At 42.0% G+C, this 16,529-nt stretch overlaps 2 protein-coding genes across 2 annotated transcripts in view; one reads left to right on the top strand and one right to left on the bottom strand.

Moving 5' to 3' along the window:
• Positions 1–5,714, top strand: part of LOC110529903 (methyltransferase-like protein 24) — a 94,595-nt gene extending 88,881 nt beyond the window's left edge. Inside the window, exon 5 of the mRNA XM_021612557.2 lies at positions 4,359–5,714. Coding sequence (XP_021468232.1) covers positions 4,359–4,676 — 318 coding nt within the window. The 3' untranslated portion in view covers positions 4,677–5,714. The remainder of the gene's footprint in view (positions 1–4,358) is intronic.
• A 3,664-nt stretch (positions 5,715–9,378) lies between these two features.
• Positions 9,379–16,529, bottom strand: part of LOC110530919 (pre-mRNA-processing factor 17-like) — a 32,786-nt gene continuing 25,635 nt past the window's right edge. Inside the window, exon 16 of the mRNA XM_036986869.1 lies at positions 9,379–9,994. Within this exon, the coding sequence (XP_036842764.1) occupies positions 9,736–9,994 (259 nt within the window). The 3' untranslated portion in view covers positions 9,379–9,735. The remainder of the gene's footprint in view (positions 9,995–16,529) is intronic.

Raw genomic sequence — 16,529 nt, forward strand, 5'->3', positions numbered from 1 at the left:
CCGACTTGTCAAAACTATTGTTAGTTAACAAGACATTTGTGGAGTGATTGAAAAACAAGTTTTAATGAATCCAACCTAAGTGTATGTAAACTTCCAACTTCAACTGTATATATCCATAAAAATGATGCCAGCTGATTCATGATTTTGACTGGCTGAGAAACGCTGCCTGCCTCTCTCTCTCGTCCCGATCCCTATGCGTTCATTACTATGGGACAGTTGGAGATTGAATTTGAATATTGAAACAATGTTGCAAATGTCGCAGAGACAGACATTAAGGTTTTTACAAATCTCCTCTGTTGAATCTTTGTCTAAAAGAAATATGAGATAATGTCGAGATGCTTTTTATAGTGGAGATCAAGTTTATAACTTCCCTGCCTGAGCTGATGAGACAGTGGATTGCGGTGTCAGATGGAACAGAGTAAATAGGCATTTTAACATCAGATTTAGAAGGTGGTAACTTGTGGAATAGAAACCGACTAGAATGCGCTTTTAACCAATCAGCATTCAGGATTAGACCCACCCGTTGTATAATAGTCAATAGAACAACAAACAGAGACACTGTGACAAACAGGTCACTTCCTAATGTCTCACATCCACAATGTCACTAAAGGGACACAGCAGGCAACATGGCTTCCATTGTATCTCCTCCACAGCACAGGCCTTTCCTCACCTGGTTAGTTAGTTATCATGCGGTTGTTGGGGACCGGTCAGTTGTGACCAGCGGTGGGGAACAATTTGGGACCAGTTGGGACCAGTAACTCCAGGGAGGTTTGGAAACAGAACAGTTCCTGTACCAGTTACTGAGGGACGCTCTGAGCGGCTGAATTTAACCTCTCTCTCTCTTGCTTGTCAGGCTTTATAGCAAAAAACCTATATTGTTAAAGGCACACAGGTAGGAACAAGACAAAGCGACTGATGACCTTGGGAGAAGGCAAACTCAGGCAGAGCCTCTCTGAAGGACTAAATAACAGCTCCTTCCATCTCACACTCCCATCGGCACCACTGAACCTCCCTCCCCTCAGTAGACCACAATTTAGGTCAAATCACCAAGCACACACACCCTCCCCAAATCCATCAGTTATTGCCCTTCTTCCAATCCTCCCTGTCAAAGTAGTTCCTGTCCGCATATCTCTATTCCTCTCTCACTCTGACACACACACACACACTCCACCCAGCTCCAGGCATGGTACGTTTAGTGCCTCTAATTCTGCACAGCGGAGCAGTCGGAGAACTCTTCAGAGCTATGCCACCATATGGAGATGTTCACGCAAAACTGGCAACTTCCCATATACAGGGGAAGCGAAGAGCAGATGTACTGCTGGCGGTGTGGGTTTAGGGACTTTGAGAGGGATATGTGTGTGTGAAGTCCTTAGGTTTTGCCTGGTATGCCAGGTGATGGTACAACAGGGAGAAGACAGCTGTCAAATAGAATGAAGTTATTGAAAGTAGGGCTACTCAGTAGTACACACCCTGAGAAAAGCATCTCTTGTGTAGAACCATTATGGGATTTGTAACACCTTCATATGGCCTTTTTCCTTGTTGGGATCGACGAAATGTCCCCAAATGTTCCTTGTTTTACTATCCTTGTGAGGTCATCTTTCCTGACAAGGATAGTAAAACCAAAAACACACACACCATGTCGCAGGGACGGGGGGTCGTGGGTCATAACATCTCTGTTGGTTAGGGCAGTTCTCATTGTATGAAGTGTCTGATCAGTTAAGAAATATTTATTTGCCTTGGGGAGGGATGGTATCTATTGGGAGACCCAGAGACAGAGTGAGCAATATGTCAGAGAGCCAGCCAGGTTCAGTTGTTAATTTTACTGTAGCCCTTAGAATAAGTGTTGTTCTGTTGAGACAGGTCAGAAACTCATCACGTACACTGTAACATTAGTGTGCTGAAAGACAGATCATAGAGATATGATTGGTGTGTGAGGAGTTTGGGTCAACTATTTGACAAATATCATCGGCTGCATTGCAAGTTGCCAATGTTGATGTCACCAGTGCCATGTTGGCAATCGGCCAATGAGGGGGTAGTAAAGTACATGGGGGAAGGAGGAGAGAATGAATTGGTTAAATAAAATGTCAAAAGCAAAGATATGAAAGCGCTTTCACTAATAAGGCTTTTAAAAAGTATGGGTCAAGGAGGTAACCTGACATCAAAAACATTCCAACACATTTAAATGGCAGCCCAATGCCTAATAGATGTGCATTGAAAGTAGGCCATGCATATGATGACTCAGTAAGACTATATCTTGAGGCCCTTGTTAAAATGAATGCATTTTCCTCCCCATCTCATCGTATAGCACATAAATCCCCCCACACCCCCTCATATTCTCCTCGTCCTCAACTCAGACCGATACAGTACATCTCTTTTTCAACCTCTCAATCTTTGCACCAACTTCCACTCACCTCCATCAAGAGTACTTTTCCACTCTCTCCATGTTATCTCTAGTTACTGATTGCTAGATATCATCATGATTGACTTTTTCTCTCTGGGATCTCAATTGCACCCTGCTCGTGTACTCTCTCCTCATCTCCTTATCAAAACCCGTGGAACATCCAGGTGCACAATATGTGTGTCTATTGTTAGATTAACTAAGATGAAGATCAGATCAAATTCGATGACCAATTTATGCAGAAATCCAGGTAATTCCAAAGGGTTCACATACTTTTCTTGCCGCCGTATATAAACCCTGTATTGCTGATGCTACAGTATGTATTGGCCATTGAAAGGCTTTGAAGCCACCGGCCGGCTATATTGGCACTCCCCAGTAGGAGCAGTCCTCCATAGACGGGTTACTTATTTACCAGCAAAACCTACGCGTGCACAACTATGGGACAAAACAGAAGGGGCTGCCTTCGACTGTTGAGAACATCTAAAATATATTTAGTCTCCAAATGTTTATTGAAAACATAAATACATTAGCACAATGAGCACTTGTTGTCTATCAAATGCATGGTTACAGTTGTTGGTTAGCTAGTGAAGTTTTGCCATTTAGACATGACATGAGTCAAAATACCTCACAAGACATATCATTAACAAGATACAACGAGCTGAAACGAGCCACCTACGATTCCCCACACGGCAGCTTCTTGTCATTATTGCTAGCTATCTGACTGTTCATAATCATAACGCCACACGGCCTTCTGACCAGTGGTGTGAAGTACTTAAGTAAAAATACTTAAAATTAATACTTAAGTAGTTTTTTGGGGGGTATCTGTAGTTTACTTTACTATTTATATTTTGGACAACTTTTAGTTTTTATTTCATTCCATTCCTAAAGAAAATAGTGTACTTTTCCATCAATACATTTTCCCTGACACTCAAACGTACCCGTTACATTTTAAATGCTTAGCAGGACAGGAAAATGGTCCAAGTCACACACTTATCAACATCCCTGGCATCCCAAATACATTTTAGCAATTACATTTACTTTTGATAAGTATATTTAAAACCAAATACTTTTAGACTTTTATTCGATTAGTATTTTACTGGGTGACTAACTTTTACTTGAGTAATTTTACATTAAGGTATCTTTACGTTTACTCAGGTATGACTATTGGGTACTTTTTCCACCACTGCTTTTGCCTCACCAATGCGCACGCATCATTTTTGTGACGTTGTCAGCCAACCCATCTATAAGATGGTCCGGTCCGTGTGTTGTTGTGAGTCTGGATGGCCAGCTAACTAGCAACAATGACAAGAAGCTGCCATGTGGGGAATCGTAGGTGGCTCATTTCAGCTATTTTTATCTTATGCTTGATACCATGTCTTATTTTGAGGTGCTTTGACTGATGTTACATATATGCTAATATGTCTCACATTAGTTAGCTAGCTAACCAACAACTGTATCAATGTATTTTAGAAACGACAAGTGTTGATTGTGCAAATTTATCTATGCTTTCAATAAACTAAATATAGTTTACATGTTGTCAACAATCTAATGCAACCCTGTCTGTTTTGCCCCATATTTGGGCACAAGTCGGTTTTGATGCTAAACAACCAACCTGTCTATAGGAATGAATGGAATTCTACAGTATTTCACTTAAATGTTTCAAGGACAAAGTTACATGCATTAAAGTAATTTTGTTGTGGTGGGGACAGTAACATTATTAATATGTTTAGCTCACATAATATAATTTAAAGGTATGCAATAAGGTGTCTGTAATATAAGAAATGTGGCAAAAACAAATCAATTTCTATAACTTCCAAAACATTTTTACAATGGTAGGGTAGTGCCAAGATGGAGGTGCAGTGGCTTCAAAACACAGCTCAAAACTCAGACATCTAGTGTAAATAATTGAAGGAGTATGCAATTCAAATCTTCCCCCTCTTTTCCCCGCTCTCTGTTCCAGGTGGATGTTCTGAAGGTAGACATGGAGAGTGCAGAGTGGAAGATTCTGGAGAACCTGGTTCTAGAAGGGGTTCTGAGCTCAGTGGGTCAGTTACTACTAGAAGTCCACCTCCACTGGGCAGGGTTTGAGGTGGATGGGGACGACCCATCCGTGGTGCGCTATTGGTTCAGCCTGCTGAAGGAGCTGGAGCGAGTTCACTTCCGCCTCTTCCGTTACCACAACGACCCAGCCAAACCCCGCCTTTTCCTGCACAGGAACTTTCTGAACGCCAGCAGTGCCTATACACTGGGCTGGGTCAACAATGAGTGGAGGCCTTGAGAGCACTGACTGACGGACGGACAGGCCTCTGGCCAATGAGAAGGGGAGACTGTGAAATGTAGTCCAGCTACAATGGGAAAGAAGGAGTCGTCAATCCCATGGGATGTTTGCCTTTGGATTTTTACAGTGAGCTCCAAAAGTATTGGGACAGTGATAATTGTGTTGCTGTTTTGGCTTTTGTAATATGTCAGCCAGCAATTTTGATTTGAAAAGATACAATGACTGAGCTTAAAGTGCAGACTGTAAGGTGTAATTCACTTGTGTATTAAAGTAGTAAAAGTTAGCGGTATAGAGGTATGATATTTGTGCTTCTGTAACTTTCTCACTCATCATTAGTCACGATTCATTCAGGACTATCCATAATCATGGTGGCATCCACATTAATATAGAAGTGTTAGGAAACATATATTCTTATTTACAATAAAAGTACTTCAAAATGACACCATATATTACTTACCATGAATTTCTATTGGGTATAAAATAATCTTAAACACAACCAAAACAAACAGCAAATGCATCCAACATGTTTGTAAAGTCACAAGCTTGATGTAACCATTGCATGCTAGGAATGTGGTGTCAATAACTAAACTTTATATATATTTATTAGATTTTTTTTCTCCTCAATTGGTAGTTACAGTCTTGTCCCATCGCTGCAACTCCCGTACGGACTCAAAAGGGGCGTGCATCTCAAAACCCCGCCAAGCTGCACTGCTTCTTGACACAATGCTTGCTTAACCCGGGAAGCCAGCCGCACCAATGTGTCGATGGAAACAATGTACACCTGGCGACCATGTCAGCAAGCATTGCACCTGGTCCGCCACAGGAGTCGCTAGGCCAACCCGCACAATTCTGGGTAAATTGTGCGCCGCCTCATGGGTCTCCTGGTTGCTGCTGGCTGAGACACTGCCTAGGATCAAACCAGGATCTGTAGTGAAGCAGATCGAGGGAGATTATCAGTGGTCTTGTATGTTTTCCATTTCCTAATAATTGCTCCCACAGTTGATTTCTTCAAACCAAGCTGCTTACCTATTGCATATTCAGTCTTCCCAGCCTGGTGCAGGTCTACAATTTTATTTCTGGTGTCCTTTAACAGATCTTTGGTCTTGGCCATAGTGGAGTTTGGAGTGTGACTGTTTGAGGTTGTGGACAGGTGTCTTTTATACTGATAACAAGTTCAAACAGGTGCCATTAATACAGGTAACGAGTGGAGGACAGAGGAGCCTCTTAAAGAAGAAGTTACAGGTCTGTGAGAGCCAGAAATCTTGCTTGTTTGTAGGTGACCAAATACTTACTTTCCACCATAATTTGCAAATAAATTCATTACAAATCCTGCAATGTGATTTTCTGGATTTTTTTTCTCATTTTGTCTGTCATAGTTGAAGTGTACCTATGTTGAAAATTACAGGCCTCTCTCATCTTTTTAAGTGGGAGAACTTGCACAATTGGTGGCTGACTAAATACTTTTTTGCCCCACTGTATGTCACTGTCCCAATACTTTTACGGAGGTTTATGGAAAGTTTTGTGAGCTCTACTCCTCCTATCAAGCTCCTATCATTTCAACAATGTTGAATCACCACTCCCTGTTCCCTTCCCTGATATGACCTTAGACATTGTGAGGTAATTGCCTCTTGTGGCCTTGAGGTCCGTCCATCGGGCAGAGCTGCTTCAAAGTGTTCTTTCTGGCTGGAGGTCATGGCCTTATCTGGGCTTGGACCTGAGCCAAACCGTCCCGAACAGAGACCGAGATATCCACTCTCTCCTGGAGAATTCTCCTCAAAGGCACAGGCAAGGCCACAGCCCAAACTATACTGAAGAAAAATATAAATGCAACACTTTTTTTTTTTTTTTTACTGTGTTACAGAAGTAAACCAGTCAATTGAAATAAATATATTAGGCCCTAATCTATGGATTTCACATGACTGAGCAGGGGTGCAGCCATGGCTGGGCATAGGACCACCCACTTGGGAGCCAGGCCCAGCCAATCAGAATTAGTTTTTCCCCACAAAAGGGCTTTATTAGACAGAAAAACTCCTCAGCAGATTCCTCAGGTGAAGGTCATGGGCTGGCGTGGCCACACTAGGTCTGCGGTTACGCCGCCGGTTGGACATACTGCCAAAATCTCTAAAACGACATTGGAGGCTTATGGTTGTGAAATTAACATTCAACTCTCTGGCAACAGCTCGAGGGTACATTCCTGTAGTCTGCATGCCAATTGCTCCCTCAAAACTTGAGACGTCTGTGGCAATGTGCTGTGTGACAAACCAGCACATTTTAGAGTGGGCTTTTACTGTCCCCAGCACAAGGTACACCTGTGTACTGAGCATGCTCTTTAATCCGCTTCTTTATATGCCACATGGATGGATTATCTTGGCAAAGGAGAAATGCTCACTAACAGGGATGTAAACAAATTTGAGCACAACATTTGAGAGAAATAAGCTTTTTGAGCATATGGGAAATTTCTGCTCTTTTATTTCAGCTCCAGGATAGTGTGTTTATATTTTTGTTCATTACAATAGCCTCAAATTGTCCTCAGGATCTTCTGCAGAAAAGGGTAAATGAAGCGGGGGGGCATTGCTGTCAGACAGGCTGAGCATGCCTCATTTAGCCCAGAGATTAGCATCTGTAGGAGGCAGAGAAGGAAGAGAGACAGACCGTCTTCGCAGAGACTGACCCTGCCTGGGTTACAGCTGGGCGGGAACTCAAGAATGTGAAGAATCACCTCACTCAAGTCTTATGTCAGTCAATACACATGACACGATACATGACATAGTGTTTGAAAAGACTACAAGGTATGTCAACTTGTAGTGAGACTGGAGTTTGACCAAGCAAATATTGAATCTGGATTATTCTAAAGGCAATCCCAAAGATGATGAAATCTATGCGTGTGTATGTATTTTACCTGAACTGCAGGTTTAAAATGAGCAGTTTCTTGAGGGAACGGTACGGAGTCGCTCCCTCCTTAGAATTGAAATAATAGAACATTTCAATCCAGACGCCACAACGACTCCTGCTGTTTTCCCCAATCACTCTCTGCAGATGTACAACTACTTTGTCAACAAATATTACAAAATGGCAGACAAGGTTCAGGCTGACATATTACAAATGAAAACATTCTGAAAAATGAACACCCCTCATCTTTTGATGTGGTTATAAAGACAAGAGGAAATAGCAACTTGGCAACACTTGTCTTTTCAGGGAGGGGTTTGTGTGGATTTAATGGTGAGAAAGGGAACTGTCACTAAAGAGAGAGGATCCTAATAAACTTCATGGAAAATCTGACCTTCAAAGCCAAATGACAGAAGTATGAAAACAACTTGACCAAGGACAAGTGCTTTCTTAAAAAGATACATTTTTAAAAAATTAGACATATTTTACAGTATTGTGTGGATGATACTGATATCACCGATTAAAAATGAAACTAAAAAAGGGTGTAAACCCTCTAAATACAACTAATACACTGTGGGTGAGTATGTGTGAATCATTATCTCTGTATGTACAGTTGAAGTTGGCAGTTCATAAACTGAGTTTAAGTGTTTCACAATTCCTGACATTTAATCATAGTAAAAATTCCCTGTCTTAGGTCAGTTAGGATCACCACTTAATTTTAAGAAATGTGAAATGTCAGAAATATAGTAGAGAGAATGATTTATTTCAGCTTTTCTTTCTTTCATCACATTCCCAGTGGGTCAGAAGTTTACATACACTCAATTAGTATTTGGTAGCATTGCCTTTAAATTGTTTAATTTGGGTCAAACATTTTGGGTAGCCTTCCACAAGTTTCCCACAATAAGTTGGGTGAATTTTGTCCCATTCCTCCTGACAGAGCTGGTGTAACTAAATCAGGGTTATGAACCTCTTTGCTCGCACACACTTTTTCAGTTCTGCTCACAAATGTTCGATAGATTGAGGTCAGGGCTTTGTGATGGCCACTCGAATACCTGGACTTTGTTGTCCTTAAGCAATTTTGCCACAACTTTGGAAGTGTGCTTGGGGTCATTGTCCATTTGGAAGACCCATTTGTGACCAAGCTTTAACTTCCTGACATCATTTCCTCCCTCATGATGCCATCTATTTTGTGAAGTGCACCAGTCTCTCCTGCAGCAAAGCACACCCACAACATGATGCTGCCACCCCCGCGCTTCACGGTTGGGATGGTGTTTTTCGCCTTGCAAGCCTCCCCCTTTTACCTTCAAACATAACGATGGTCATCATGGCCAAACAGTTCTATTTTTGTCAAAAAAAACATTTCTCAAAAACATACAATCTTTGTCCCCAAGTGCAGTTGCAAACCGTAGTCTGGCTTTTCTATGGCGGTTTTGGAGCAGTGGGTTCTTCCTTGCTGAGCGACCTTTCAGGTTATGTCGATATAGGACTCGTTTTACTGTGGATATAGATACTTTTGTACCTGATTCCTCCAGCATATTCACAAGGTCCTATGCTGTTGTTCTGGGATTGATTTGCACTTTTCGCACCAAAATACATTCATCTCTAAGAGACAGAACACACCTCCTTCCTGAGCGGTATGATGGCTGCGTGGTCCCATGGTGTTTAGACTCACGTACTATTGTTTGCACACATGAACGTGGTACTTTCAGGCATTTGGAAATTGCTCCCAAGGATGAATCATACTTGGCTGATTTCTTTTGATTTTCCCATGATGTCAAGCAAAGAGGCAATGAGTTTGAAGGTAGGCCATAAAATACGTACACAGGTACACCCCCAATTGACTCAAATTATGTCAATTAGCCTATCAGAAGCTTCTAAAGCCATGACACTTTCTGGAACTTTTCAAGCTGTTTACATACACTAAGTTGACTGTGCTTTTAAACTTCGGCCCCAGTGGAATTATAAGCGAAATAATCTGCTTGTAAACAATTGTTGGAAAAATTACTTGTGTCATGCACAAAGTAGAGGTCTTAACCGACTTGCCAAAACTATAGTTTGTTAACAAGACATTTGTGGAGTGGTTGAAAAACAAGTTAATGACTCCAACCTAAGTCTATGTAAACTTCCAACTTCAAATGTATACAGCTGCTTGTCAACATCACCAGTTCAAAGTTCAATCCACCAGTGTCCCCTCTTCAGATGGTGTAGAAATATACACTGAGTTAAAACAGGACTGGATACCAGCTGCCATTAAATTATGAGAGGGAGTCCCTCTGCACCCCCACGTTTCTAGTCCCAGAGTTTGATCTGTCTGTCCCAGCAACAGGGCGCTGATGCACACCTTGTCGTGGGCCTTGATCCGGTGATAGAGCTTGGTGGTCTTCCAGTCCCAGATATTAAGCTTCCCATCCGCATCGCCAGACACCACATAGCTAAGAGCGAGAGGGATGAGGAGAGAAAGGGAGAGAAGGGAGGAGAGCGAGAGGTTAGGCACCCTGCTAAAAATGTATCCTGTTCCATTTCACCTAAGAGGTTGTGTGAATTTGGGTTTCTGCTCGAAGGGGGTGGGGGGTACTTGCTGTTTCCATGGTTACTAAGAGAAGTGAAGGTACCTGCTGATAAGGGTGAGCGATGCGGCACGGGGAAGGGTAGGGTCAACACGGGAAGGGTGAGGGGGTTTGTGCTAAAATGAGGTAGGTGGCCTGGTTAGCTCTCTCCTGGAGGGGTGTATATTAGGCACTAAGTACAGGATATCCTCAGAAACACTGACTGAAGGACTCGTTTTAGAGGGAAGTAGAGGTGAGTGTACGGATCTGTGTTTCTGGATAAACACAATATTACCTGCTTGGGGCTTCTCTCTATCTCTTCCTGAAGTTTGTAACATTCCACCCTTCAAAATCCTTTGCTAACAAAAATACATGAGTTGATTCCAGGTACATTACAAAAAAAAAGGTAAGCAAAAAATTCTCTATTAGAAAACATGCTCGTACCATTGCTGTTTTACCTCTCCCACTTAGACAAAGACCAGGTGAACTGAGATGGAAGCTCCGCTTCTAGTCCGTAGGAAACTGTGCAGTATTTACATTATTTATTACATTGTTAGCCCAGAAAACTTTAAGTGTCATTACATACAACCAGGAAGAACTATTGGATATCAGAGAGACTTCAACGACCAGGAATAAGACTTTCCCAAAGCGGATCCTTTGTTTGCACCTCGCAGGGCATTTGAAATGATTCCAGAGGCCGAAACAATGCCACCGTTGGACAGGGTGCAGGAGCGGTCTTCTAGTGAGGCTTCGGATGGGCGCACACCACCCACCGCTCCCGAGTATATTACTCACTAATGTCCAGTCCTTAGTTAACATAGACAACAAAATCTGGGCAAGAGTTGCTTTCCAAAAGACATACCTGGGATTGTAACATACTCTGTTTCACGGAAACATGGTTAGCTGGGGACATGCTGTGGGAGTCCATACAGCCAATGGGATTTTCAGTGTATTGCGCCGATAGGAATAAACATCTCTCCGGTAAGAAGGGTGGGGTGTATGTTTCATGATTAACGACTAATGGTGTAATTGTAACAACATACAGGAACTCAAGTCCTTTTGTTCACCTGACCTAGAATTCCTCACAATAAAATGCCGACCGCATTCTCCCCCAAGAGAAATCGCCACGGTTATCGTCACAGCCGTGTATATCCCCTCGCAAGCGGATACCAAGATGACCATCAAGGAACTTCACTGGACTTCATGCAAACTGGAAACCATATACAGTGCCTTGCGAAAGTATTCGGCCCCCTTGAACTTTGCGACCTTTTGCCACATTTCAGGCTTCAAACATAAAGATATAAAACTGTATTTTTTTGTGAAGAATCAACAACAAGTGGGACACAATCATGAAGTGGAATGACATTTATTGGATATTTCAAACTTTTTTTACAAATCAAAAACTGAAAAATTGGGCGTGCAAAATTATTCAGCCCCTTTACTTTCAGTGCAGCAAACTCTCTCCAGAAGTTCAGTGAGGATCTCTGAATGATCCAATGTTGACCTAAATGACTAATGATGATAAATACAATCCACCTGTGTGTAATCAAGTCTCCGTATAAATGCACCTGCACTGTGATAGTCTCAGAGGTCCGTTAAAAGCGCAGAGAGCATCATGAAGAACAAGGAACACACCAGGCAGGTCCGAGATACTGTTGTGAAGAAGTTTAAAGCCGGATTTGGATACAAAAATATTTCCCAAGCTTTAAACATCCCAAGGAGCACTGTGCAAGCGATAATATTGAAATGGAAGGAGTATCAGACCACTGCAAATCTACCAAGACCTGGCCGTCCGTCTAAACTTTCAGCTCATACAAGGAGAAGACTGATCAGAGATGCAGCCAAGAGGCCCATGATCACTCTGGATGAACTGCAGAGATCTACAGCTGAGGTGGGAGACTCTGTCCATAGGACAACAATCAGTCGTATATTGCACAAATCTGGCCTTTATGGAAGAGTGGCTAGAAGAAAGCCATTTCTTAAAGATATCCATTAAAAGTGTCGTTTAAAGTTTGCCACAAGCCACCTGGGAGACACACCAAACATGTGGAAGAAGGTGCTCTGGTCAGATGAAACCAAAATTGAACTTTTTGGCAACAATGCAAAAAGTTATGTTTGGCGTAAAAGCAACACAGCTGAACACACCATCCCCACTGTCAAACATGGTGGTGGCAGCATCATGGTTTGGGCCTGCTTTTCTTCAGCAGGGACAGGGAAGATGGTTAAAATTGATGGGAAGATGGATGGAGCCAAATACAGGACCATTCTGGAAGAAAACCTGATGGAGTCTGCAAAATACCTGAGACTGGGACGGAGATTTGTCTTCCAACAAGACAATGATCCAAAACATAAAGCAAAATCTACAATGGAATGGTTCAAAAATAAACATATCCAGGTGTTAGAATGGCCAAGTCAAAGTCCAGACCTGAATCCAATCGAGAATCTGTGGAAAGAACTGAAAACTGCTGTTCACAAATGCTCTCCATCCAACCTCACTGAGCTGTTTTGCAAGGAGGAATGGGAAAAAATATCAGTCTCCCGATGTGCAAAACTGATAGAGACATACCCCAAGCGACTTACAGCTGTAATCGCAGCAAAAGGTGGCGCTACAAAGTATTAACTTAAGGGGGCTGAATAATTTTGCACGCCCAATTTTTCAGTTTTTGATTTGTTAAAGAAGTTTGAAATATCCAATAAATGTCGGTCCACTTCATGATTGTGTCCCACTTGTTGTTGATTCTTCACAAAAAAATACAGTTTTATATCTTTGTTTGAAGCCTGAAATGTGGCAAAAGGTCGCAAAGTTCAAGGGGGCCGAATACTTTCGCAAGGCACTGTATCCTGAGGCTGCATTTATTGTAGCTGGGGATTTTACCAAAGCTAATTTGAGAACAAGGCTACATAAATTCTATAGAGCATATTGATTGCTGTACACGAGCGTGTCAATTACTACTCTAACTTCAGCGATGCATACATGGCCCTCCCCTGCCCTCCTTTTGGCAAATCAGACTAGGACTCCATTTTGTTGCTCCCCTCCTATAGGCAAAAACTAAAAACAGGAAGCGCCGTGCTTAGGTCTGTCCAACACTGTTCTGACCAATCGGATTCCACGCTTCAAGATTGCTTTGATCACGTAGACTGTGATATGTTCCAGGTAGCCTCAGATAATAACATTGTCATATATGCTGAGTCGGTGAGCGAGTTTATAAGGAAGTGTATAGGAGATTTTGTACCCACTGACTATTAAAACCTTCCCTAACCAGAAACCATGGATTGGTGGCAGCATTCTTGCAGAACTGAAAGCACGTACCACCACATTTAACCATGGCAAGGCGACCGAATACAAACATTGCAGTTATTTCATTCGTAAGGCAATCAACGGCTCAGACACAAGACATATGTGGCATGGTCTACAGACAATCACGGAATACAAAAAGAAAACTAGCCCGTCGCGGATATTGACATCTTTCTCCCACAAATTAAACAACTTATTTGCGCGCTTTGAGGACAATACAGTGCCACCAACGCGGGCCGTTAACAAAGACCGTGGGCTCTCCTCCTCCGTGGCCGACGGGAGTAAAACCCTCGCAAGGCTGCCGGCCCAGACGGCATCCCTAGCCGCGTCCTCAGATTATGCTCGAACCAGATGGCTGGAGTGTTTACGGACATATTCAATCTCTCCCTATCCCAGTCTGCTGTCCCCACATTCTTCAAAATGGCCACCATTGTTCCAAGTTCCCAAGAAAGCAAAAGTAACTGAACCAAATGACTAATCTCCCAGTAGCACTCAATTCTGTTATCATGAAGTGCTTTGAGAGACTAGTCAAGGATCATATCACCTCCACCCTGTCTGTCACACTCTAGACCCACTCCAATTTGCTTACTGCCCCAATAGGTCCACAGACGATGCAATCACCATCACACTGCCCTATCCCATCTGGACAAGAGGAATACCTACAGTTGAAGTCGGAAGTTTACATACACTTAGGTTGGAGTCATTAAAACTTGTTTTTCAAACATTTCTTGTTAATAAATCCTCTTTGGGATAGGGGGCAGCATTTTCACTTTTGGATAAATAGCGTGCCCAATTTCAACTTCCTGCTACTGAAGCCAAGAATATAAGATATGCATATTATTAGTAGATTTGGATAGAAAACACTCTGAAGTTTCTAAAACTGTTTGAATCATGTCTGTGAGTATAACAGAACTTATGTAGCAGGCAAAACCCCGAGGACTAACCATTCAGATTTTTTTAAATTTTAGGTCACAGTCTATACAGACCTTGAATATGTGGACATCTATAAGTACCTAGGTGTCTGGCTAGACTGTAAACTCTCCTTCCAGACTCATATCAAACATTTCCAATCGAAAATCAAATCTAGAGTCGGCTTTCTATTCCGCAACAAAGCCTCCTTCACTCACGCCGCCAAACTTACCCTAGTAAAACCAACTATCCTACCGATCCTCGAGTTCGGCGATGTCATCTACAAAATTGCTTCCAACACTCGACTCAGCAAACTGGATGCAGTTTATCACAGTGCCATCCGTTTTGTCACTAAAGCACCTTATACCACCCACCACTGGGACCTGTATGCTCTAGTCGGCTGGCCCTCGCTACATATTCGTCGCCAGACCCACTAGCTCCAGGTCATCTACAAGTCCATGCTAGGTAAAGCTCCGCCTTATCTCAGTTCACTGGTCACCATGGCAACACCCACCCGTAGCACACGCTCCAGCAGGTGTATCTCACTGATCATCCCTAAAGCCAACACCTCATTTGGCCGCCTTTCGTTCCAGTTCTCTGCTGCCTGTGACTGGAACGAATTGCAAAAATCGCTGAAGTTGGAGACTTTTATCTCCCTCACCAACTTCAAACATCTGCTATCTGAGCAGCTAACCGATCGCTGCAGCTGTACATAGTCTATCGGTAAATAGCCCACCCATTTTTACCTACCTCATCCCCATACTGTTTATATTTATTTATTTTTCTGCTCTTTTGCACACCAATATCTCTACCTGTACATGACCATCTGATCATTTATTTGCACACAATGTATATAGACTCTCCTTTTTTTCTACTGTGTTATTGACTTGTTAATTGTTTACTCCATGTGTAACTCTGTGTTGTCTGTTCAAACTGCTATGCTTTATCTTGGCCAGGTCGCAGTTGCAAATGAGAACTTGTTCTCAACTAGCCTATCTGGTTAAATAAAGGTGAAATAAAAAATAAAATATTCAATGAGTTTTCATTGGGAAACCAGATTTCTAAGGCACTTGTTTGCAGTTCCACCAGTCTTTGGAAATTGGTTGAGGTTATTCCTTTGTGTAATGAAGAAGTACGGCCATCTTGAATTTGTGTCATTTGAAGTGTACTTTTTGAGAAGGCGCATGACTGGAAAAGTAGCGTTAGTTTGTTGTCCTTCCTGTATTGAACACAGATTGTCCCGTCTACAATTAGATTGATTATTAACGTTTAAAAATACCTCAAGTTGTATGACAAAAGTAGTTTGAAATGTTTTGGCAAAGTTTACAGGTAACTTTTAAGATATTTTGTAGTGACGTTGCGCAAATTGGAAGCTGTTTTTTTCCTGGATCAAACGCGCCAAATAAATGGACATTTTGGATATATATCGACGGAATTAATCGAACAAAATGACAATTTGTGATGTTTGTGGGACATATTGGAGTGCCAACAAAAGAAGCTCGTCAAAGGTAAGGCATGATTTATATATTTTATTTCTGTGTTTTGTGTGGTGCCTGCAGGGTTGAAATATGCTACTCTCTTTGTTTACTGTTGTGCTATCATCAGATAATAGCTTCTTATGCTTTCGCCGAAAAGCCTTTTTGAAACCTGACATGATGGCTGGATTCACAACGAGTGTAGCTTTAATTTGGTATCTTACATGTGTGATTTAATGAAAGTTTGAATTTTATAGTATTTTATTTGAATTTGGCGCTCTGCATTTTCCCTGCCGTTTGCGTCCCGCCTATCACAGAAATTAACAAACTATAGTTTTGGCAAGTCGGTTAGGACATCTCCTTTGTGCATGACACAAGTAAGTTTTCTAACTATTGTATACAGACAGATTATTTCACTTAAAATTCACTGTATCACAATTCCAGTGGGTCAGAAGTTTACATACACTAAAGTTGACTGTGCCTTTAAACAGCTTGGAAAATTCCAGAAAATGATGTCATGGCTTTAAAAGCTTCTGATAGGCTAATTGACATAATTTGAGTCAAATGGAGGTGTACCTGTGGACGTATTTCAAGGCCTACCTTCAAACTCAGTGCCTCTTTGCTTGACATCATGGGAAAATCAAAAGACCTCAGAAAAAAACATTGTAGACCTCCACAAGTCTGGTTCATCATTGGGAGCAATTTCCAAACGCCTGAAGGTACCACGTTCATCTGTACAAAC

Source organism: Oncorhynchus mykiss, chromosome 8, assembly GCF_013265735.2.
Source record: "Oncorhynchus mykiss isolate Arlee chromosome 8, USDA_OmykA_1.1, whole genome shotgun sequence".
NCBI lineage: Eukaryota > Metazoa > Chordata > Actinopteri > Salmoniformes > Salmonidae > Oncorhynchus > Oncorhynchus mykiss.